The sequence below is a fragment of the Equus quagga genome, chromosome 10 (genome assembly GCF_021613505.1).
Source record: "Equus quagga isolate Etosha38 chromosome 10, UCLA_HA_Equagga_1.0, whole genome shotgun sequence".
NCBI classification, from domain to species: domain Eukaryota; kingdom Metazoa; phylum Chordata; class Mammalia; order Perissodactyla; family Equidae; genus Equus; species Equus quagga.
Genome location: NC_060276.1, coordinates 113513468 through 113538818, shown reverse-complemented (window position 1 = coordinate 113538818; position 25351 = coordinate 113513468). Strand labels below are relative to the sequence as shown.

Here is a 25351-nt window from a genome sequence, read left to right as displayed (position 1 = left end):
TGCTGCTCAACATCTGACAATGCAACAAAGAATTATCTCAGCAAAAATATCAGTGGTGCTGAGATTGAGAAACTCGCCTAAAAAAGAGGAAGACCCATCTCCAAGGTTGTTTGCATTTAGACAACACATTGCCCCAATTATGGTGGTAAAAATAAGAGGAACCTGGTGCTTCTGCAAACCTCATGTCTGAGGTGGCCTAAATAGTCATGCTCCTCCCCCTACCCACCAATCTTGTCTTTGCACTTGTGAACTCCAGGGCTGGCAGCCTGGAGGTTCTGTGACTCCGTGCTTCCTGCAGCCTATATCTTTATCTCAGCAGACTCCAGACATAGAATCGCTCCATGCAACCAAGAAAGGTATTTTACACCTTGGGACAAATTTGGATAATTTAAGTAACTAGATGTATGAGCTGTTCTTACGGAGCAGGGAGGGGAGGAGAGAGAACTGAAATCCTATGCATAAAAATCTTAGAATCTAAAGAAGAATTTTGGTAGTCTAAAATGTCAGTTCTTCGAAGAAAAAGTCAGACTTTTAATAATATTAGAAATGGTTTTCTGGAGTATGTCTCTAGCCTGTATAACTTGGAGGAAGTAAATACTATTAATAGGTGTTTTCAACAGCACATGTTCGAGCAATGTTCTCAGCCAGTTTTGAAGCTGAAGTTCGATGTTTTCTCTTTATCTTAGTTGATGCTATTGGGCCCATCTCAGGCTGATCTTGACGCCTCTCATGCTCTGTTCTCTTCAACTAGACCTCTATATTTCATTTTGGAAGAAGAATAAAAATGGTAAGAACAGCTAAAAGATCCCTAAAAAGTATTATCTGTAATCTTTGTGGGAAGAACCAAAACCAGCTGGCAAGAGAGATGTTTAAGAATCTGTACTTTGGTTATTTGCTGGGGAAAACTTCTTTGTGATATTTCATAATCAAGATTAATCACGGTATTTTGTAATTTCAGATTAATTAGCACTTTCTCTGTCCAGCTTCCTATAAGAGTTAATGTGTGCTGTAGTGAGGAGGAACAGAGATTGAATTGGGAAAATAGCTTCTGTGGGTCTAACTTTTTCATCCTACATTTTTGGCTTTAAAGCCATACAAATCACTGAAGTTACTTTGTGCTTTTTCCAGCATATGGTGTCCTCTGAACGAGTATGTATATGGGGAACACATAGTTGTAGGACTGCAGGGAAGCTGGGCTCGCATGCTGTCAAAGAAAACCAGAGCTGGACAGTGGTTAAAGCTATAAAAGCAGATTTTGTTCAGGAACTATTGCAATAGGGGAAAAGAGACCTCGGTGTAGCACTCGGTTCAGTTCCAAATACAGCAGGGACAAGTGGAGATTCATAGCCAAGGAGCAGAGTGGGGTCAGTGGATGGAAAATTACTAAGAGGAAACATCAGGGCTGTGGGGGGGGGATTCTAGATAAACCGACTTGACAGGATTCTTGCTACAAACAGGCCAGGGAGATCGGATATCACCTGGGCGAGGCGGGGGAGGATTTGATCAGATAGCAAGGGCAAGGGATTCCTGCTAAAACTGGGCAGATGAACACAGAAGCCCAAAGATCAAGGCCTAGTGGCTTAGAGGAGCCTGACTAAAGTTTAGTCAAGGAGAGAGTCTTTGTCAGTGCTGGCTCGCTTAGTCACTAGCTGGGGGACCTTGGGACCATCACCCAAGCTCTCTTAAATTCAATTTCTCTAACTAGAAAATGAGCATTATAATACCTCTCCGGTTGCCTTGCAGGGCCCTCGTGAGGCTCAACTAACAGAATATATGTTCAAGTCCTTTGCAAGTGGTGTAATTAGGTGTGCCAAAAATTAATCAGAAAAAGACACCCGTAGCCTTTTTCTGAAGTATTTTGTCACCCAAATTAGACATGATGGAGCTCATTCACCAGGAACCCACTCTGCCTTCTAGACCTGAATGCGGGTGCCAGGGCTCATTTTGTGTCTAAGGTCTAATGAAGAGTTAACCATGGGGTATTCTCTTACAAAGGAAACAACTGCTTATAGTTTCATTTCCTAGAAACTCAGAGGTCTATTTTTACGCAAACCAGTGCCCACATCTGTCTTTGCCCCTGAGGATGGCATGATAGGATTGATACAAATAAAGAAAGCTCGCATTTACTGACCACTTACTCTAAGTCAAGCATCATGCTAAGGACTTGATGTCTAGGGATTCTGTTTCTGCCTGAAAGCAGCCCTGTGAGGCACAGAGGAGGGAGCTGGGGCTTCGAGAGGTTAAGGAGCTTGAGTAGTCTTGGCTAGGCCGTCTGACTCCAGAAGCTGTGCTGAAGATCCTCTGCTCTACAGAGACCAAGCCCAGCACACACCGTTCCCCAGGAGACTCAGCAAATGCGGGCTTTGATTATGATATCTTACTACTTAAGAAAAGAAGGAGAAATTGATATATCTCCTATAAGAGGAGACCTGAAAACAATTTTCAGAAGAAATACAAAAGGCCAAAAAGCACCAGGAAACTATTCACCCTTATTAATAGTTATATGTCAGATCCTTTGTTATGGAAACTCCACTTCTAGAAACTCTTCTTTAAGAAATGATTAAGGATGTGGCAAACTAGTTTCAAAGATGGTCTATGCAGCATGGCAAAGAGAATATTTCATGTGCACTGCTGGGGGAGGGTTAATCAACTGTGGAACACCCATTAAACAGAAGAGTATGTCACCATCAAATCATGGTTTCTAAAAGAATACTGAATGACATAAGAAAATACTCATGATGTAATGGTAAGTTAGAACAGCAAGCTAGAAATTGTAAGTATTGTGTATTCCTGATGTTCTCAATGCACATGCTAGATGCTTACTAAATGTTGGTTAATCTATGATAATGGTTTACATGAGTAAACGCATTACCTATTTTTCTTAATAGTTCCACAAAAGAGCCCCATATTCTAACCATTTTAGAGCTGAGAAATCAGAGGCTCGTGAGCTTAAGTGATTCACCAAGAATTTACAATCGAATCTTCCCGCTGACAAAGCCCCAGCTAGTACTACAAGGCTCCTCGCTGCGCGAAACCGATGCAGGGAAGCGGAGATTAGTGTTAGAAGGAAACGTGTCCAAATGTAACAGTAGTTTAAATTACTTATAATTTAAAAAATAAAAACATTATTCTGCTCTTAACTATAACGAATTTCTTCACGGCTAAAGAGAGGGATAATACGAATCCACTTATTGAATTAATCGCATCTGATTCTTTAAAAATTTGGAAGATCATGCTGTAGTTAAAAATGATCATTACACATTGACCAACCAGTGTCTTTGGACGCCAAGAATCTCTGCTGTCTCAGAAGCGCACCAACGTATAAGGCTGGGGTGGCAAATTATGGCTGTGAGCCAAATCCAGCGTGCCACCTGGTCGTGTATGGCCCACAAGCTAAGAATGTTTTTTGTCTTTAGATTATTGAAAAAGTCAAAGGAAGAATGCTCTTTCTTGACACGTAAAAGTTATATTAAAATCAAATTTTAGTGTCCACGAGTAGTTTTATTGCTTGTGTTTTTGTTTACGCATTGTCTATAACTGCCTTTGTGCTACAGAGGCAAACTACTCAAAGGGTTGAGTAGTTGTGACAGATTGGCCTCCAAAATTTAAAATATTTACAGGAAAAGTGTGCCGATCGTGATTTATGGAAAATGAGGATAGGCTGTAAGGTCAAATAAGATTTAATAGCTATGGTCCTTGGTGCCTGTTGTGATGCATAGTAGCTGTTGAGTTCCTAATTTATATAAGTCTACTTTATATCATCTTATTCATTTATTTTGAAAACTGAGTCTGTTGGGCTAAGATGGTAGAAAGTAAATGATAAAGTCTCTCTCTCTTTTCTTAAAGTAAGTAAGTTATGTCTGTGTACTTAAATTTTTTTCTGTTATATAATGAGACTTTGACATTGGTGGTAATTACATTTTGCAGAGATTAACCTATAATTAGAAATATTTCAAAATTTGCAAAAAGGGGATGTTTGGTTGTAAATCTATTAGAGAAATTCCCAGTGGAGGCTCAGCCTATAAAACAAACAGCACTTAAGTAACTTCCCTTATTATTCACAATGCTTGGTTAGCCCTGAGAGTGATGAACACAATACGTATCTCGTCATTAAACGTTCAGTGCCATATCACCTTGGCAAAAGATTAGTGAATTCAAATTCAAGGTTTTCCTATAATTGCTCCCCCACTCCTTGCCTCTTCTCTGTTCCCTTCTCATTGTTCTCTAGCCAGCCATCACCTCTGGTTCAACCCAGCCCATTTGCAGCCTCCCACAGCTTGACTCAACAACTCCCTCCACCAGAAATGCATAGTCCAACACTTCCCTTTCGACTTAGGCAACTTGGCTTTTTTCTACTTTGTGATCTTGAAAATAAATCAGAGGAGCAGCTGAGTGCATGGAGAAGTTGTCCTCGAAGCCTGGCACGTGGTAGCCCACAGGGAGTGCCCAGTATGTTTGCCTTCTGACTGGTTGGTTGGGTAAACGAGTGGAGGAAGGAGAGGAGCAAGTTCTCTCTTAACTGAGGATAACAAGAAGTGTTCCCAGGCCTCAAATGTTCTCATCTCAACATGAATTTCCTTTTCTGAAGAATTTTGCTGAAAGTAGTTTAATCTAACCAGATAATAGCTATTCAAAGAATATATGATAAACACAGGAAGGGGAATGCAAATTAAACACAGAAAGGTGAGGGGGTTTTTTTGGGGGGGGGGTTCCTTCTTGCCATCAGGTGATCACACTCGACTTCCTCATCCAGGTGCTCTCTGACCGTCCTAGAGGACTCTCTCCCCCTTCTTCTCTCTGAATCCCCAGCATCTCCTGCTGTCTCCTCACTCTTAGCTGATAGCCTTGCTTCCTACTTCACTGGGAACATTACAGCAATTGGAAGAGAGCTTCCACATGCTCCCCTCTCCTTATGTACATACCTAGAGCTTCTACACCCATATGTCCTGGCTGACCTCCTATCCAGTTACCTATCGCTGTGTAACAGATCACCTCAGAATGCATTGGCTTGAAACAACAATCATATACTGTTATGTGTTGTGGGTCCGGGGGTTGACTGGGCTTAGTTAGGTGGCTCTGGAGCTGGGTCTCTCAGTCAGTTGCCTGGGGATGGACTCACTTGAAGACTTACTCTCGCAGGTCTGCTGCCTGGGCTGGGAGACTCGAGAGCTGCAGGCTGTCAGGTGTCTCCGTCTCCATGTGGTCTCTCCAATATGGCGGCTGTGGTATAGCCAGACTTCTTACAAGGCTGGGGGCTCAGGAATCCGAAACAAATAGAGAGAGAGACAGAGAGAGATTGAGAGAGAAGGAGTGCTAGGTGAGGTGGAAACTCTATCACCTTTTTTATCCTACCCTTGGAAGTCCTGCAGCATTGCTTCTGCTGCTGCTGCTCTCCATCAAAATACTTGCAGAAGCCTGCCTGGGTTCAAAGGAGGATGGGTGACGGGTCAACAAATTTGTGGACTCATGGTAAGGATGAAATGTTTCTACTCGTAGCTAGCGCCAATTTCTCCACTAGTGTACGAGGTCTCCTTCCTGATCACGTACTCAGGGTCAATGCTCTAGCATCTCCCCTTTCTCTCCTACGTTATCATCATCATCATTATTAATGTTTTTGGGGGAGGTTTTTGCTCTCATGACCTGAAGTGTGTCATTCTCACCAGCATTATAACATGCTGCTGTTTTTCTCATCCTAAAATAAATTCCCTTGACCCTCCTGGCCCTGTGAACTGCTGCCAGTGTCTTTGTTCCCCTTTGCAGGAAACTTCCCAGAAATGTTTGCTGTCTCCAATCCCTTTCTTTACATTCTTGCAAGAACTTTGAAGTCATATTTTATTTGGCTTCACCTTCAAAATATATCCAGTATCTGGCAAGTTCTCACTCCCTCCAGCCCTGCCAGCGGGCTCTTTGCCTGACTTACTGTAAAAGTGTCTTGACTGGTCTCTGTGCTTCCTCTTGCCTCTTGTTGTCTCTTCTCAACACAGCAACCAGCATGATCTCCTAAAATTTAAGTCAGAGCATGTCACTCTTCAGCTCAAAGACTTGCAGTGGATCCATATGCCACTCAGAGTAAAAACCACCATTCTTGGAATGGCCAACAAGGCCCTACATGCTGGTGGGGGACTGGGGGTGTCCCTCTTTGACTTCATCTCTGATTGTTCTTCTCTTCCCCCTGCTCCAGGCATACCAGCCTTGTTGCCATTTTTGTGAATATTCCAGCATGTTTTCACCTTGGGACCTTTGCATTAGGCTCTTCCTTCTTCCTGGCCAACTCCCTCCTTTCCTTGAGATCTTTGCTCAGATGTCAACTTCTCAATGATGCCCACCCAAACCACCCTATTTGTAGTCATAACCCCATCTCCCATTCCTGGTTCCCTTCACCCTGCCCTACGTTTTCATTTTCTATAACATTTTATCACCTAACATCAGACATAATTATTACAGTTATATATTTTTGATTTTATGACTTAGAGAACGTGAGCTCCAGAAGAGCAGGAATCTTTTCTGTTCAGTCCACTGATGTGACCCAACTTCTAGAAGCAGGTACCTGGCACATAGAAGGTATCAATAAATACTTGGTGAATTGCTTATTTTTCACAGTTTCCTTCCACGTGGTTATGATGAAGTTTTATTACTTCCTCTGTAATTTTTTAATGTTTTAGTAAAAGCAATACATATTCTTCGTAAAACACTTAGAGCAGAGGAGGATCTAACATGGAATTAGAAGTCCTTCTTTCCTACCCAGCAAAGGCCTCCTTCTTACCACTGCCCAGAAGAAATCACTGTTAGAAGTTTCTAATGTGTTCTTCCCTACTTTTCTCTGCAAATACACATCAGATATATGTGTATATATTCATCATAAAGGGATCATATGCTATGATATTTTGATGCTACTCTAAAGATTCATTTTATTTTTTATAACTTAACAGGATGTCTTGCACAGTTTTTCCTGTCAATACCCATTGCTCTACCACATTCTTTTTAAAGGGACAATTGGTATTCCGCTATTGAGGGTTTTCGGTTTTTAACCATTCCCCCAAATTGATGGGTTGTCATCCAGTTCTTCCTATTCTTACTATTTCAGAGAGCTGAAAAAAACTAATGAAATGGTTTCATCTGAGGACATATAAAGTTTCTTATAAAAAGATGTACTAGTTGGTTTTTGTTTCCCCTCTCTGCAGAATCCTTAGAAGGTTCCTGGTGGTTGGAAGCTTTGCTTAGACCATTTTGAAACAATAGCAGCTGCAGGTTCTCGGGGACGAGGAAGACTCCTAGCTGAGGTCAGGCCCTGGTGGATAAGTTTCAGAGGGCTCCGGGCCAAGCCTCAGAATCATAGAATAACCACAATAGAAAAGGAGCATTGAGGTTAGTTAGCTCGACTCCCACAGTTTGTAGACGAGAAAGTCAAGGTTTAGGGAATTCAGTCAGCAGCCCTGCATCAGACAGAGTGGCTGGCTCCTGATCTGACTTTCAGTTCACAGGATGCTAACCCCTGAATGAATAAGCATGAGAAGTCAGACTAATCCTGGTCTTCCTCTAACTTGTTGCAAGACGCAAACCACTTAACCTCCCTTCCTCACTCTTGCCATCTGTCCTGCCAACTCCTCAGATTTCATCCGTATGTCTATCATAAGCTTGCAAAGTCTTGAAGGTAAAAACACTGTCTGCAAAGCACAAAGTTTGAAACATCTCGGTAAATGTGTTTTCCTATTAATCATAGCTCTACAACCATAGAACCATTCTGGTGGGAATCTGAAATGGATGTAAAATCAGGAGAATTCAGCTAAATATGGGCTTAAGTCCTGCCACAAAAATGATGCATCCAGGGATACGATTTGCCACTTCAAAGGGTTGTGTATTCAAGTTTTTGTTAGAAGGGTGGACAGGCAGCATTACCTTTAGGCCTGACTAGCTCTTGTCTCACAACCTCTTTTTTCTTCCCGCCATGGATTTCCCCGACAGCAAAAAGTTCTGTGCTCAGGAGATATGCACAGCTTCTGAGAGATAGCAGTAGAGGAATTTGGTTCCTAATTGGATAAGAATGGTGTCTGACATGGTGCCTTACATAGAGTCGAGTCCCAATAATGTTTGTTTAATGACTGCATAAGCATATAATTCTTTATTATGAAGGTAAAGCTCCGCATGCCTTTAAATTGATAAATTCATAAACTACCCTAATATAGCATTGCTGGACGTCAGGTGCAATTCATAAGAAATGTACTATCTGAAAAGTCTCTTTCTTTTTTTTCCCTCAAGCTGGTCCCACTAAAAAGGTAAATATCTTTTTTAGTGTTTGGAAATTTTTCTTGTGAAAATTCTAAATAGCACAATATTGAAACAATACAATGCCAAGAAGGCTTTAAGTGAAAAGGAAATTAAACAAGATGCAGACACACTTTACACCAAGTGCATTTGCTGTGACTGTATGAGAGAACTCGAAGATGATTGGTCAAAGTGAAGTTTGAATCTTGGTTTGCAATTGCCTCTCTGATCTCTGCTTTTTCCTCATGAAATGGGAATATTTATATGTCCTTTCGGCTTCGTTGTCAGGGCGCGGTGATGTAATGTGAACAGTGTGTCCACCTCAGCATCTGGCACATCAGTACGTGATAAAAGGCAGCTCGTATAAAAAACAAACCCACAAATGGTTGTCTGATGACTGTTCAACACGAGTTCTACAGTTTTCATTTTAACAAAAAGAGGTGATTTACTGACAGAATAGAATACCTGAGCATACAAAATCAAACGTTCTCATTTTTTACCATAATTAACTCGCTAATTGAACATCCAAATTTACCCAGTGTATTTGTGTGTGTAATTAGCTATGATTCATTACCAAAGCTGGGCCTATTTCATGGTATATTATGCTATTTTACGAATCGAATTAGTGAAAGACGCATCTTTAGGCAATCATTGCCAAAAAAGTAAGCGAAACAAAATAACACAGATTCTTTGTGTCAAATGGAGAAAGAGACCGGGCTCAATGTTGAATGAACTTACATTTAAAAACAATATTAGTTGAAGCTAAGACCTCAGGTTTAGTCTGAAGCAGGTAGTTGCCAATGGTTTGAAAGGGGAAATTTCCACACTTAAGGAAATTTCCATTGGAATAAAGGAATATTTCACATTTTTAAATCATCTTCTCAAGAATATCTTCTAAGTTTGGAAGCCTCAAAGGTATTATTTCTCTTTAAATAACAAACTTAGAAAGGCTTAGTTCATTGAGTCATCTTTTTTCCTCACCTGCTTGATCAGAGCCCAGTTTCTCATTGCAGTTCATCTTCCCTCTGGCATGGATCTTGGAACACAAACTTGCTGGTATCTCTGAGTTCCAGGCTTCTGCCGCAGCTGGCATGGAGAGCCAAGAGAAGTCTTGTGTGGCACATAGCATTCCAAGAGCCAGTTGGGCTGGAGCTCAATCCTTGAGCATAGGACAGGGACAGTCTCATCCTGGCTGTGCCTCTTCCCAGGAGAGACAAATGAGCTTTGTGTTCTCACTGGGGTTTCAGATTCAAGGGGGCAGAACTTCTGAGAAAACAGATTGTGTAGGAGTCTTTCTGCAGCTCCACTCCCATGGCCTTTCTCTGACACCATTCCCTTCCTTCTGGTACACTTTTCCCACTTCAACCCTTTATTTTAGAGGCCGCAAGTCCTCCTGGTCTCCCCTCGTCCCCTTGTCAAAAATCTGATCTTTGGAAAAACTACTATTTATAATCTTTTATTATTTTCTTATTATTTTTCTTGGTGAGGAAGATTGGCTCTGAGCTAACATCTGTTGCCAATCTTCCTCTTTTTGCTTGAGGAAGAGTTTCCCTGAGCTAACATCTGTATCCATCTTCCTCTATTTTGTATGTGGGACGCCATCACAGCATGGCTTGATGAGCGGTGTGTAGGTCCATGCCCGGGATCCGAACCCACAAACCCCAGGCTGCTGAAGTGGAGTGCACAAACTTAACCACTACTCCCCCGGGCTGGCCTCAATTTAAAATTTTTTTTTTTGAGGAAGATTAGCCCTGAGCTAACTACTGCCAGTCCTCCTCTTTTTGCTGAGGAAGCCTGGCCCTGAGCTAACATCGTGCCCATCCTCCTCTACTTTATATGTGGGACGCCTACCACAGCATGGCGTGCCAAGCAGTGCCATGTCCGCACCCGGGATCCGAACTGGCAAACCCTGGGTCGCTGAGAAATGGAACATGCGCACTTAACTGCTGTGCCACTGGGCTGGCCCCAATTTATAATCTTTTAATGTGAGTCTTCAATGGGATTTTAAGAAAGTTCAGAGCCTTGATTTATTCAGCAAATATTTATCTCACACTCACTATGTGGCAGGCATCATAACGATGTAGTAAATGTAAAGATGAACAAGGCTCTGGATGTGTTCACCACCTAGAGGGAGAGATGGGTGAGTTGACGTGGAGACTTCTGGAAAGGCAGTATAGCAGTCCAGCTAAGAGAGCAAGCTCTGTACTTAGAATTGGGATGAGGATGAAGTGAGTTGCTAAATGTCATTGGTTGAAATTAGCAGCATGTGTATGGACTTACAGGCTTTGCTTACAGGTAATATATCACTTACAGGTAATATAATTTCTTCTAATATTTGGTAGTCTTGGGACTGAATTTGCTTAGAGTTCATTTCATGCATGAATTTAACATAGCCTAAGATTTTGCCTAGACCAGAGGTTTGCAAACTACAGCCCATGGGCCAAATCTGTCTGGCCACCTGTTTTTGTAAGGCTTGTGAGCTAAGAATGGGTCTTATAACTTTAATTCGTTACATTCTGAATGGTTATTTAAGTACTCACATAATATCCTCAATTTTGCCTAAAATATTTACTATCTGGCCCTTTACAGAAAAAGTTTGCCAACCCCTGGTTCTAGCCCAATACTGTCTAATAGAACTTTCTACAATGATGAAAAATGTTCCATATCTTCCTGCTCAAAAACAGTAGCCATGAGTCTGATGCAACTTTCGAACACTTGAAATATGGTTAGTGTGACTGAGAAACTGAATTTTAAATTGCATTTAGTTTTAATTAATTTAAATTGAAATATCCATATGTGACCGGTGGCCATCATATCAGACAGAGCAGCTCTAGACAATTTTAAGTCTAAAGATCCTGTATTCTGTCAGTGTTGCTCTCTCTCAATTTAATCAACTCCCCAGAGGCTGTCTGAGTCATGGGGAAGCGGCACTCCTAATCAGATTCTTTGCCCTGGACTGGCTTTCATTGTCTGCTAGAATATGCTTAATGGAAAGTGCTTGAAAAATACATGTGAGCATACGCTTCTGTCCTCTTAAGGCTGCTACTTTGACTCTATCCATTGTATCTGCTTTAATTTGGGGTAAAGCAGTTGACTTTTTCAACTCTGCAAGGCCCCAAATTAAGGAAGTCTTAATCACATTCAGGCTGCAGGCGGAGAAAACCTCACTTAGTGACAGTATATTTCCTCCCATCCCTGCTTGCAGACTGGCTAACTTAAGCTCTCATTCATTTCTCTCAGAAGACTGCTAAAAACAGTGAGAAGCCATCAGTAAACATCATCATTCTGATATTGCCAAACCATTTCCCCTAAGAGTCAAGTCACAGTTGGCATTCTGGAGTTCTAACGCACAGTGTGGTGACTGTAATTAACAATACTGTATTGTATATTTGAAAATTGCTAAGAGAGTAAATCTTAAAAGTTCTCATCACAACAAAAACAATTGTAGCTATGTGAGGTGATGGATATTAACTAGACTTATTGTAATCATTTCACAATATATACATATATCAAATCATTATGTTGTACACCTTAAATTAATACAATGTTACATGTCAGTTATATCTCATTAAAACTAGAAAAACAAAAGTCACAGCTGGCAGGTGTTCTGCCTTTCAGGATGGCACAGGTGATAGTTGTATCAAGTGTTTTGTGATGGCATTACATGTCACCAGCTTTCCAGCCTCCAGTATCTGAGTCTTTCTTGCCCGTAGCCTGATGACATCAACGTCACATATTTTAGGTTCTCTCATGGGCAGCAATTTATTTCCAAGTTCTAAGTTCGACACTGGCTAAAATTAGGTTTGCATTTGTGCAGTAGAAAATCGAATTAACACTGACTTAGCATAACAATTTTATGATTTCTCATAAATTCCTGGAAGTCAGCAGTCCAGAACCATTATTTATGCTCTGTTCTATGAGGTCATGCAAGGATCTGGATAGCCTGCATCATCTACCTTGTTGCTCCACCATCCCTAGCATGTTTTCCTCATTTGCATCATCCAAGATGGCTTGCTACAATATTCATATTAAAATAAGCCAGATGGAAGTAGACAGGAGGAAGAGGAACAGCACCACCATTCAAGGACATGTCCCAGAAATTACACATCTCACTTCCTCTTACATCACATTGGTTTTAACTTGGTCACATGGCCATGCTTAGCTGCAAGGGAGTCTGGGAAATAGAATCTGTTTTTAGACTGGCATATGCCCACCTATAAATGGAGATTCTATCACTATGAGAGGAGAGAAAGGGGAAAAAGATGTTGGGAAATATGTAACAATCTCTGGACTCTGTGAGGAATTAGTTGGGAGTATCAGAAAATACCCTATGGAATAAGAACAACATATAGTTAAGCTACACATATACAAGTGTCAGCATCTTGTCTGGAAAGAACGAATGGTCTTTCCACATTGTGTCTTAAATCTGTATATATTTTTTCTCCTCCACTATGTTTTGAGCTCTTTAAGGGCAGAGACTGTGTGTCTGCTGCCCCTAGTAGATATTCAATAAATATTTGTCATGTGAAAGAATGGAATTCTGATATTTTTTCTAAATTCTTCCTCACCAGATACTTGGTACAAATCCTATCTAAGGAATCATTGGGGAATTTTCTGGTCCAGTCCGATTGTCTTGGTTCAGAAGGGTTGTCTGTGTCCTTGGTGATTGTTGTTTCCGTGTCTGTCATCCTCTTGTAGAGGGGTCTTTTCCTAAGCACAGCACCTGCCTCAGAAGAGTACACAGCTAGTGAACTACTATGCCAGGACTAGGACCCAATTCTTCCAACCCTCAATCTAGAATTCTTTCCACAACCTCATGTGTAACCAGTGCTATAGGAGATGAGAGGAGGGAGTGATACTTCTATCTGGATTGATCCCAGAAGCTTCTTGAAGAGGATGAGTTTGACCTGGGCACTATAAAAGCAGAGCTTCTTAAACTCTCCCCACCCCCAAGGAATCCTCGGGCAAATAGAAGAGATGGAATGTGACCCCTGGGGAGTCTAGGGGTATAGCCTGAAGGAACCTACTCTAAGAAGAAATTTTTTAAGTATTTTGCTTTATCTCATTCATTCCATTCTTTCATTGAAGTATTTAGCAAACATAATGAAACACTAATTAATTGCCAGGCATTGTTTTACATGAGGACACACAAAGCCCTGCTATCTTGAAGCTTACATTCTCATGCAGAATAGATAGTAAACAAATAAACACATAAATCATAAGCACATAAATTATCAGCAAAATAATTTCTGCTTGTGCTAAGGACTATGAAAGAAATAAAGCAGGTAGTCTAATACAGAGTACATATACCTTTCTGTGCCTCAGTTGACTCATCTGTAAAATGGAGATAATAGTAGAGGTCTGCAATTCCAAAATCCCAAAACTGAAAGCTATGTTCTAACTCAGTTGATGGCAAGCATGACACGATCTTGTTTGTTAAGGTGGGCCTGTATTGTTATGACTTTCCCTCTTAGGACTGCTTTTGCCGCCTCCCATATGAGTTGGTATGGTGGATTTTCACTTTCATTTGTCTCCAGACACTTTTTGATTTCTCCTTTAATTTATTCAATGATCCATTGATTGTTCAGTAGCATGTTGTTTAGTCTCCACATATTTGTCACTTTCCCAGCTTTTTTCTTGTAGTTGATTTCTAGTTTCATTCCATTATGGTCGGAAAAGATGCCTGTTATGATTTCAATCTTCTTGAATTTATTGAGGCTTGCCTTGTTTCCCAATATATGGTCTATCTTTGAGAATGTTCCACATACACTTGAGAAGAATGTGTATTCTGCTGCTTTTGGATGGAGTGTTCTTTATAAATGTATTAAGTCCGTCTGGTTTAGTTTTTCATTTAATTCCACTATTTCCTGGTTGACTTTCTGTCTGGATGATCTATCCATTGATGTAAGTGGGGTGTTGAGGTCCCCTACTATTATTATGCTGCTGTTAATATCTCCTTTTAAGTCAAATAATAGTTGCTTTATGTACTTTGGTGTTCCTATGTCAGGTGCATATATATTTTTAAGTGTTATGTCCTCTTGGTGGAATGTCCTATTTATCATTATACACTGCCCCTCTTTGTCTCTCATTGCCTGTTTTATCTTGAAGTCTACGTTGTCTGATATAAGTATGGCAACACCTGCTTTCTTTTGTTTGCCAGTAGCTTGGAGTATCATCTTCCATCCCTTCACTCTGAGTCTATGTTTGTCTTTACTGCTGAGATATGTTTCCTAGAGGCAGTATATTGTTGGGTCTTGTTTTTCAGCCCACCCTGCCACTCTGTGTCTTTTTAATGGAGAATTCAATCCATTTACATTTAGAGTGATTATTGATATATGAGGACTCAATGCTGCCGTTTTATCGCTCTTTTTCTGGTTGTTCTGTATTTCCCTTGTTTCTTGTCCTATGTATTTCAGACTACCAATTCAGTTTGGTACTTCTCTATGATGGTTTTCTCATTATTGTCATGTGTGTCTCTGTTCTGATTATTTGTTTAGTGGTTACTGTGAGATTTGTATTAAAAATCTCATTGATGAGATAGTCCATTTTCTGATAGCCTCTTATTTCCTTAGTCTAAGCCAATTCCATCCCTTTTTTCTTCCCCTTCTAAGTTATTGTTGTCACAACTTATTCCATCTTGTGTTGTGAATTTGTGGTTAAAATGATGAGATTATATTTATTTTTGATGTTTTCCTTCCCTTGATCTTTAATATTATAATTGTTTGCTAACCTGTTCTGATAGAGAGCTGCAATTTTCTGATTTTGTCTGCCTATTTATCTCCTTGCTCAAGTCTTTGTAAATGCTTTCTTTTTTTCAGGTATGAGGGCCTTCTTCATCATTTCCTGTGGGAGAGGTCTTGTGGTGATCAACTCCCTCAGCTTTTGTTTATCTGGGAAAGTTTTTATTTCTCCATCATTATCTCCATCATTATCTGAAGGATATTATCTGGATAGATATTCTTGGCTGAAAGTTTTTGTCTTTCAGAATTTTGAAGCTACCATTATTCCCCTCTCCTAGCCTGTAAGGTTTCTGCTGAGAAATCTGCTGAAAGACTTGGAGGAGTTCCTTTGTAAGTTATTTTCTTCTGCCTTGCTGCCCTTAGTATGTTTTCTTTGTCATTGACTTACACCAGTTTTAGTACTATATGCCTTGGAGAAGGTCTTTTTACTTTGATATAATTAGGAATCCTATTAGCTTCTTTTACTTGTATTTCCAGCTTCTTCCCCAGGTTTGGAAAGTTCTCAGCTATTATTTCTTTGAACAAGCTTTCTGCTCCATTCTCCCTATCTTCTCCCTCTGTATTATCTATAATCATTATGTTGCATTTCCTAATTGAGTCAGTATTTCTCAGGGAATTTCTGCATTTCTCTTTAGTCTTAGTTCTCTCTCCTCTTCCATCTGAAGCGTTTCTATATTTCTGTCCCCCAGACTGCTAATTCTGTCCTCCGTAATATCAGCTCTGTTATTTAGGGAGTCCAGATTTTTCTTTATCTTACCCATTGTGTTTTCATTTCCAGCATTTCTGATTGGTTTTTCTTTATAGTTTCAATATCTTTTGTGAAGAATTCCTTCTGTTCATTAATTTTGTTCCTGATTGCATTAAGCTGCCTATTTGTATTTTCTTGTAAGTCATTGAGGTTTTGTATGATGGCTATTTTGAATTCTCTGTCATTTAGATTGTAAATTTCTGTGCCTGCAGGATTGACTTCTGAGTGCTCATCATTTTCCTTCTGGTCTGGAGTATTAGTATATTTCTTCATCCCATTTGATGGCATGGATTTGTGCCTTCACATGGTGATGGTATCTGTTTGAAGATTCCACCTGCCAGCACCAGGGGGGAGGGGTTCAAGAGCTGTGTATTCTGAGCCCACCACGATCCCTGGTGTCTTTGCCTATCCTTAGAATCTATGCTGACAGGACCTGTCTGGGATTTCTGGCTTGCTGACTCACAGCTGCTGCTTTTCTTATGTATGCAGGGGTGCTCTGGCCAACAAGCAGAGCTGGAGCACTGGGTGGGGGGAGGGGCACTTTCTTCCATGCATGATCCCAGGGGCATTCTTGCACTGCCCTCACTATCTGCTTTCCTGGGGTGCTGGCTTGATGAAGACACCCCTGCAGTAGCTTAGCCACCTCTGTGTGGGGCTTTCCCATCGGCTGTGAGGGAACTTGGAAAGTAAAGGTGTTCCCATGGAGAGCCACCCCGTCCCCCTCTTTTTTTCAGAGCCACTCATGGTCTCGTGCCCTGGGTTGCTGCTGGGGAGGGAGAGGAGCTCCCCTTACCTCCTTCCACTTCCTCCCGGGGGGTTCAGCACCTCTGCCTTCAGACATATGGCTGCAGACATATGCCTTCAGACATATGACTCAGAGGTCTTTTGTGTTGTGTGAATGTCCTCTGTCAGTTTATGAGTGTCCTTTTCACTGTATCTTAGGGGGGAGAGTCTAAGGAAAGAGTTCATTCTGCCATTACGCTGACATGACCTTCAAGCATGACATGATCTGAACTCATTTGGAGGCAAATCTTGACCTGAACTGAGTGAGCCAGTTCCTCCTTTATTTTTTTAATCCCACTTAGAGTGGACAACCCTGTGCTTCACTGCACAAATATTTGTAAGGTTGATTATGGGATGCTTCCCCAGGCCCCAGTAGGAGTATTACATAATATGGGTACATGCATCATATTACCTTCTGAAATTTGAAAAATTCTGAATTACAAAACACATCTAGCCCCAAAGATTTTGGACAAGGGATTGAGGATCTGTAGTACCCTGCTCATGTGGTCGTTATGAGGATTAAATGAGTCAATATGCATGAAAAGCAAAAGCACTGAAAATGATCCCTCGCATATGGTAAGTGCTACCTAAGTTAACTACTGTGACTGTCATTATCACTATGGTTACATGGGAAGGTATTTAGATAAGTTGGTCAGAGAAGGCCTTTCGGAGGATGTGTCACTTAAGCAGACAGCTAAAGGATGGGAATGACCTGGCTGTGGGAAGAAGAAGAAAAATAATTTCAGGGAGAGGGAACAGCAAGTGCCAAGACTGGCTCAAATGGAGAACAGAAAACAGACTAGATGTTTGGTGTGTGGTCAAAGAAGGGGAAAGATGGTTCAAGGTCAGAGAGGTAGGCTGGAGTCAAAACATGCATGATACAGCAATGGTAAAGACTTGATTTCATTCAAAATGTAATAGGAAGTCCTTGTAATTGATCTGATTCGTATTTATAAAGAATGCTCTGATGCTGTTTGATGAATGAATTGTAGAGGGGAAGGGCATCAGGGAGACCAGTTTGGAGTCTATTGCAGTCTTCCAAATGAGACCTAATAGCTATTGGAGAAGGGAGGTGGTAGTAGACAAGAGAAAATTGGACAGGTGCAAGAAAAAGTTTAGAAATAAGGGAGAAGGAAGGCTTTCTGATTAACTTTTAATTCTAATTTATAATATGTCCATGTGCAGAGGCTGAAAATTTTGCAGTCATTGTCTCAGGTGTGTTAAGGTCTGTGGTTTTCTGGACCCAGCCATACAGGCTTGCTAGAGCAATTCTGCACATCTCTCCCCAACTCTGCATTCAGTGACATCACACTGGCAGCTCAAAATCGGCCATGGCAAACCAATTTACACCATGGGAATTGGCAAATCAAGATTTAAATCAGAGATTTGTGGGGGCAGGAGAGAGTCAATTGTTAAACATTTACCAGCACGTCACTGTTATTTTTTGTCTATAACTAAACTTCCTTCATCTTAGAGCCTCCGTTTCCTCTGATCACAAAAATACTTGAACCAGGCATATCCTGGAAAACTCAGTGTGATTATTGCTGTCTCAACCACTTCATGTTTTTAACTCAGTTAATTTAGGAATCCTCCCACCTCTTCCCAGGTCTCATCTAGGTTCATGGGGATGGGCTCGGAAGAGGGCCCTTGGTTAATGATTTGTCCTTTATCCATTTTGGCCCCCTCTGGAATGTAACTCCCCTCTCTGATCCACTAAAAATATCACTCTTGGCAGCCCTACTTATTGCCTTTTGATAGTGGCATTCATGAACGCTTTATGTCTTCTGGTAGCAGCATAGCTGGGAATGGGGTCCAGGATCTAGGATCCTATTATCAGGGACCATACAAAGAGCTCACTCTACTTCTCTCCTTTCCCTCTTCTAAAGCCCTTCCCCCCATCTTGACTTAACCTCTCCTCCCTAAGTGGTGAACATTTTTCCTAAATCTTTGAGTAAGACTGATGCTCAAGGAAGATATACCATATTTATCTAAGGGCTTCCCATACTCCTTGGCCTATTGCCATATCTTCCCAGGGATCGGAGTGCTCCAGACTGAGAAGGGTAGCCTCAGAGGGCAATTCGAATTCTGGTGGGTGGAAATGGTAGGGAAGAGTACTCCAGTGGGGGGACTTGCAGGTCAGGAAACTGCATGCTGGGCTTGGGTTTAGTGATTAGAGACGCCAGTAGGGGGTTTGTATGGGAAAGCCTAGACAAGTAGATGGGGGACCAATTATGGAAGACTTTGGATGCCATGATAAAAAGTTAGGGCTCCTTCCAGAAAAAAGAGAAAGAAAACCATTTTAAAGATTTAAGAGCAATATAATCTGATTAATGTTTTGGGAAGCTTGATGGATAGGGTGGATTGGAAAAGCGAAAGCCTGGGACAAGTATGAAGCCTTGGAGCGGACCAAGTGTGGAATAATCTTGACTGAGACTGTGTCAGCTAAAACAGTAAAGCAAGGAGGATATCATGAGGGACAATGAGGGAGGTCAGCTGGGCTCAGTGAATGGTTTTAATGATGGGGAAGAGGAGACAGGGTGGTGAAGAGAAAAAAAAAGACAGTCTTATACCTCTAACTCTAACAAATTTAGGTAAAGATGTGTGACAAAGCTCTCTGAGATCCTTCTGAATCATCTTGCATCAGAGAAAAAGAAAGCTGATGGAAAACTTGCTTATTTACCTCCTATTGAAGGAATTAAGAGAAATAGGTATTTGGTTTATTACATTATCAGTGTTATTGGTTTTTTCAGTCAATTGGGAGGACAAAAGCATTGGTTGAGCTAGAAGCCTGTTGTCGAGACACAGGCTGGATCATTCCATGGATAAGCACCAGTGAAACTAAAACCAGTGTTCTGGAGTAAAATATTAATAGAAATCCTGAAACTTGAGTGCAAGTCCATGGTTAAACTACCCTCTAAGGCAGGGCAAGTTCAAGTTAATATGGTGATTAATAAAGCTCTTCAGTAGTTCCCATATTCCCTTTTAAGGTCTTCCTCCCCAAGGTCCAGGTGTCTCTCATGCTAAACCTGGATGCTCAAGAATCAGCATTCAAGGGGAGGTTCCCATATGTCCCACGTTGCTTTAGAGAGTCTTGGGTTATGCCTATAGTCTAGGCATAATTATTATAAATTATATTATAAATTATAAATATATCCCCTCTTCTTTCACTCCCATAAGTATCCTGTTTGATCGGTGCGAGATCACCTTGGCAGTGCCCTGACTCTCTACTCTCTCCTTTCCACATTTATGTAATGTAAGCACAATATGTAGGGAAAATGTTTACCCCCAAATCATCTTGGAGATGATTTTCAAAACCAATCCAAGAGGAAAGCCAGCTTATAGAATGGCAGTGCCAAAATGGCAGGAGTTGGGTGACCTCGGGCAAATCAGCTAATATTGCTGAGCTATGTCTTAATCTGTAAAATGGGGATAATGGATCTCCTTTGTTTTTCTACGTAGAATATTAAGAGGTTCAAATGTTGTGAAAGACTTTTGTAATGTGTGCCAGAGCAGACTGAGCAGGCAAACATTAATTGCACTAAAGTCTTAACGTGTTTTCTTCCCAGATGTATTTGCATACACATTCATCCCCCAAAATTTCAGGCCTTGGCAACTAATTGATGGCTCTTCCATTGTGGCATTCTAAATAATGGTGAATAAGACAATGCTGCTCCTACAACCTTAAAGCCAAGTGCCTGAAAAGCTAAGATGCTAAAAGCTAAATATGTAACTAAATAATTATGAACCTTGGTAACTAACAGATACAGTCATGGGGTGGGGGTTGCTGTTTAGACAGTTGAGAATAAGACTTGAATTGTTTATTTTAAAATGTAGCAAAACAGAGGCAGTAAATGGAATTTTCAATTCTGATTCTTGGGTATATTTTAGATTGATGATTTGTTCTTATATTTATTTTTAGATGTTTCCTATGTGGACATTGAAGAGAGAATTTCTTATCCTTTTTAACATGATCCTAATTTCCAAACTCCTTGGAGCTAGATGGTTTCCTAAAACTCTGCCCTGTGATGTCTTTTTGGATGCCCCAAAGGCCCAGGTGATTGTGGACTGCACAGACAAGCATTTGACGGACATTCCTGGAGGTATTCCCACCAACGCTACCAACCTCACCCTCACCATTAACCACATACCAGGCATCTCTCCAGCCTCCTTCCACCAGCTAGAAAATCTGGTAGAGATTGATTTCAGATGCAACTGTGTACCTGTTCGGCTGGGGCCAAAGGACAATGTATGTAAGAATAGGCTGCAGATTAAACCCAGAAGCTTTAGTAGACTCACTAATTTAAAATCCCTTTACCTGGATGGAAACCAGCTTCTAGAAATACCTCAGGATCTTCCTCCCAGCTTACAGCTGCTGAGCCTTGAGGCCAACAATATCTTTTTGATCATGAAAAAGAATCTAACAGAATTGGCCAACATAGAAATGCTCTACTTGGGCCAAAACTGTTATTATCGCAATCCTTGTAATGTTTCATTTTTCATTGAAAAAGATGCTTTCCTAAATCTGAAAAATTTAAAATTGCTCTCCCTAAAAGATAACAATATCACAGCTGTCCCCACTATTTTGCCATCTTCTTTAACAGAACTCTATCTTTACAACAACATCATTGCAAAAATCCAAGAAGATGATTTTAAGATGCTCAATCAGCTGCAAATTCTTGACCTAAGTGGAAATTGTCCTCGTTGTTATAATGTGCCATATCCTTGTACACCCTGTGAAAATAATTCTCCCCTACAGATCCATGCAAATGCTTTTGATGCCTTGACGGAGTTACAAGTTTTACGTCTGCATAGTAACTCTCTTCAGTATGTGCCCCAAAGATGGTTTAAAAACATTAACAAACTTAAAGAACTAGATCTCTCCCAAAACTTCTTGGCCAAAGAAATTGGGGATGCCAAATTTTTGCATCTTCTTCACAACCTTGTCCAATTGGATCTGTCTTTCAATTACGAACTTCAGGTCTATCATGCGTCTATGAATCTGTCAGAGGCATTTTCTTCATTGAAAAACCTCAGAGTTTTGCGGATCAAAGGATACGTCTTTAAGGAGCTGAAAGACCTTAATCTCTCCCCATTACGTAATCTTTCCAATCTTGAAGTCCTTGATCTTGGCACTAACTTTATAAAAATTGCTGACCTCAGCATATTCAAACAATTTAAAACATTGAAAGTCATAGACCTTTCAATGAATAAAATATCACCTTCAGGAGAGTCAAGTGAAGTTGGCTTCTGCTCTAACACCAGAACTTCTGTAGCAGGTCACGGGCCCCAGGTCCTTGAAACATTACATTATTTCAGGTATGATGAGTATGCAAGGAGTTGCAGGTTCAAAAACAGAGAGACTTCTTCTTTCTTGCCTTTTAATGAAGGTTGTTACATGTATGGGCAGACCTTGGACCTAAGTAAGAATAATATATTTTTTATCAAATCCTCTGATTTTCGGCATCTTTCTTTCCTCAAATGCCTAAATTTGTCAGGAAATAGCATTAGCCAAACTCTTAATGGCAGTGAATTTCAGCCTTTAGCGGAGTTGAAATACCTGGATTTCTCTAACAACCGGCTTGATTTACTCTACTCGACGGCTTTTGAGGAGCTGCGCAACCTAGAAGTTCTAGATATAAGTAGTAACAGCCATTATTTCCAATCAGAGGGAATTACTCACATGCTAAACTTTACCAAGAACCTGAAGGTTCTGAGGAAACTGATGATGAACAACAATGACATCTCTACCTCCACCAGCAGGACAATGGAGAGCGAATCTCTTACAATTCTAGAATTCAGAGGAAATCATTTGGATGTTTTATGGAAAGATGGTGATAACAGATACTTAAAATTCTTCAAGAATCTGCTAAACCTAAAGGAATTAGACATCTCTGAAAATTCCCTGAGTTTCTTGCCTCCTGGAGTTTTTGAAAGTATGCCTCCAAATCTAAAGACTCTCTACTTGGTCAACAATAAGTTTAAGTCTTTCAATTGGGGAAAACTCCAGCTTCTGAAGAATCTAGAAACTTTGGACCTCAGCTACAACCAGCTGAGGACTGTCCCTGAAAGATTATCCAACTGTTCCAGGAGCCTCAAGAAACTAATCCTTAAGAATAATCAAATCAGGCATCTGACAAAGTATTTTCTACAGGATGCTTTCCAGTTACGATATCTGGACCTCAGCTCAAATAAAATCCAGATTATCCAAAAGTCTAGCTTTCCAGAAAATGTCCTCAACAATCTGGACATGTTGCTTTTGCATCGTAATAGGTTTCTGTGCACCTGCGATGCTGTGTGGTTTGTCTGGTGGGTTAACCATACAGAGGTGACTATTCCTTACTTGGCCACAGATGTGACTTGTACGGGGCCAGGAGCACACAAGGGCCAGAGTGTGGTCTCTCTGGATCTGTATACCTGTGAGTTAGATCTGACTAACTTGATTCTGTTCTCACTTTCCATGTCGATGGCTCTCTTTCTGATGGTGGTTACCACAGCGAATCACCTCTATTTCTGGGATGTGTGGTATAGTTACCATTTCTGTAAGGCCAAAATAAAGGGCTATCAACGTCTGACACCAACAGATTCTTGCTATGATGCTTTTATTGTGTATGATACTAAAGACCCAGCGGTTACAGAGTGGGTTTTGGATGAGCTGGTGGCCAAATTGGAAGATCCAAGAGAGAAACATTTTAATTTATGCCTTGAGGAAAGGGACTGGTTACCAGGGCAGCCGGTTCTGGAAAACCTTTCCCAGAGCATACAGCTTAGCAAAAAGACGGTGTTTGTGATGACAGACAAGTATGCAAAGACTGAGAATTTTAAGATAGCATTTTACTTGTCCCATCAGAGGCTCATAGATGAAAAAGTGGACGTAATTATCTTGATATTCCTTGAGAAACCACTTCAGAAGTCCAAATTCCTCCAGCTCCGGAAGAGGCTCTGTGGGAGTTCTGTCCTTGAGTGGCCAAGAAACCCACAGGCTCACCCATACTTCTGGCAGTGTCTGAAAAATGCCCTGGCCACAGACAATCACGTGACCTATAGTCAGGTGTTCAAAGAGACGGTCTAGCCCTTCTTTGCAAAACGTGACTGCCTTACTTAGCAAGGAGAAGCTTGGCTGCCTAGATTTTCTCATAAATGTCTCATCAAAAGAGTGTTTTTAAATTCTCCAAGAGAGGAATTTCCCATATCAGAAAGGAGTCACCGTTGTATGACAAAGGAATTGGAAAAATGGGATTTATATAATGCATTGAGTTGTCTTTCTTATCTCTCTGTCTCCAGTTGCACTTCTGTCTCTCCCTTCTGCTCCTTATAAAATGCTATTGGGAGAAGGGTAGCAAGTAGAGGACACAGGGCTCTCATACTCCTGTAATTGTGATTATTAAATATATACACAATTACAAAATTGAGAGGAACTGCATTTCTACCCAGGTGCTGGTATGTATAGAAATAGGGGAAAAAATGCTCAAGGTCTGTCAATATGACATCAAAATGACCAGAGTTAATTAGTGAAATAAAAACGCAGTTAATTCCTCAACTAATTGCTTCTGTGTCATCTCGCACCCACTTCTGTGCAGACCGAGTGTTAGCACCCAACAGGTGCTTGCTGTTTAGGTGCTGCTTACTCTTTTCCCTTGGGTCTGTTGCTGGGTTCCATGCGGAAGCAGTGAGAAACATCTTTACCATCGATGGACATAGTCTACTTACAAATGGGAAAAAATTAAAGTGATCTGCCTTTATATAAAATGATGTTCTTTACTTTTCATGATAATTTACCTGCTTAAATATTGTTATGGACTAAGTGTTTCTTTCCCCAAAGTTCATATGTTGAAATTCTAACCCCCAATGTAATGGTATTAGGAGGTGGGGCCTTTGGGAGGTGATCAGGTCATGGAGGTGGAGCTTTCACGAATGTGATTAGTGCCCTTGTAAGAAGAGGCCAGAGAGCTAGCTCGCTCTCTTCCCACCATGTGAGGATGCAAAGAGAAGTCAACAATCTGCAACCCAGAAGAGGGTTCTCACCAGAACCCGACCGTACCAGCTCTCTGATCTCGGACTTCCAGCCCCCAGAACTGTGAGAAATAAATGTTTGTTGTTTAAGCCACCCAGTTTATGGTTTTTTATTATAGCAGCCTGAGCTGACTAAGACAAATATTTTTATCTGCATTGCAAAATACTGTATCCCAAGTAAAATCGCCTCATCCAATGATCTTTCAGACTGCTTTGTTAATTTATACTGTATATTTGTAATTATCTGCAGCCTTGATCCACCAATATTAGATAGTTTTGGTAGTAAATGCTAAAGGAGGACCCCAAGAGCATGTATTTATTTATGGTTATGAGGCAGGGATGACAATTATATGGATTCCTTTAAATTTTGAGGGGCTGAGGGAGAAACATATTTATAGACCTTAACACTGAGAAAGGTTCAGTCTTGAACTTCTGCTTTACTACTCAAAAAAAGCAACAAAGGGGCTGGCCCCGTGGCCAAGCAGTTAAGTTCTCACGCTCCACTGCAGGTGGCCAGGTGTTTCGTTGGTTCAAATCCTGGGTGTGGACATGGCACTGCTCATCGGGCCATGCTGAGGCAGTGTCCCACATGCCACAACTAGAAGGACCCACAGCGAAGAATATACAACTATGTACCCGGGGGCTTTGGGGAGAAAAAGGAAAAAAATAAAATCTTAAAAAAAAAAAAAGTAACAGAAAGGACCAAGACATTCCAAAAACACACATACGGGGGCTGGCCGGGTGGCGTAGTGGTTAAGTTCACATGTTCCACTTCTCGGCGGCCGGGGGGTTCACTGGTTCAGATCCC

At 41.0% G+C, this 25351-nt stretch overlaps 1 protein-coding gene across 2 annotated transcripts; it reads left to right on the top strand.

The window, feature by feature from the left end:
* The first annotated feature begins 262 nt into the window (after positions 1-262).
* Positions 263-24549, top strand: TLR7 (toll like receptor 7). Of its 2 annotated transcripts, XM_046673559.1 has the most exons (3): positions 263-356; positions 687-787; positions 20453-24549. In XM_046673559.1, exons 2-3 carry the CDS (start codon positions 785-787, stop codon positions 23600-23602), a joined length of 3153 nt encoding a protein of 1050 aa, XP_046529515.1. In that variant the 5' UTR covers positions 263-356; positions 687-784; the 3' UTR covers positions 23603-24549. The 2 variants fall into 2 exon arrangements, with proteins under 2 accessions (XP_046529515.1, XP_046529514.1); XM_046673558.1 differs by lacking the exon at positions 687-787 and having other exon boundaries at positions 278-356.
* Positions 24550-25351: the final 802 nt, after the last annotated feature.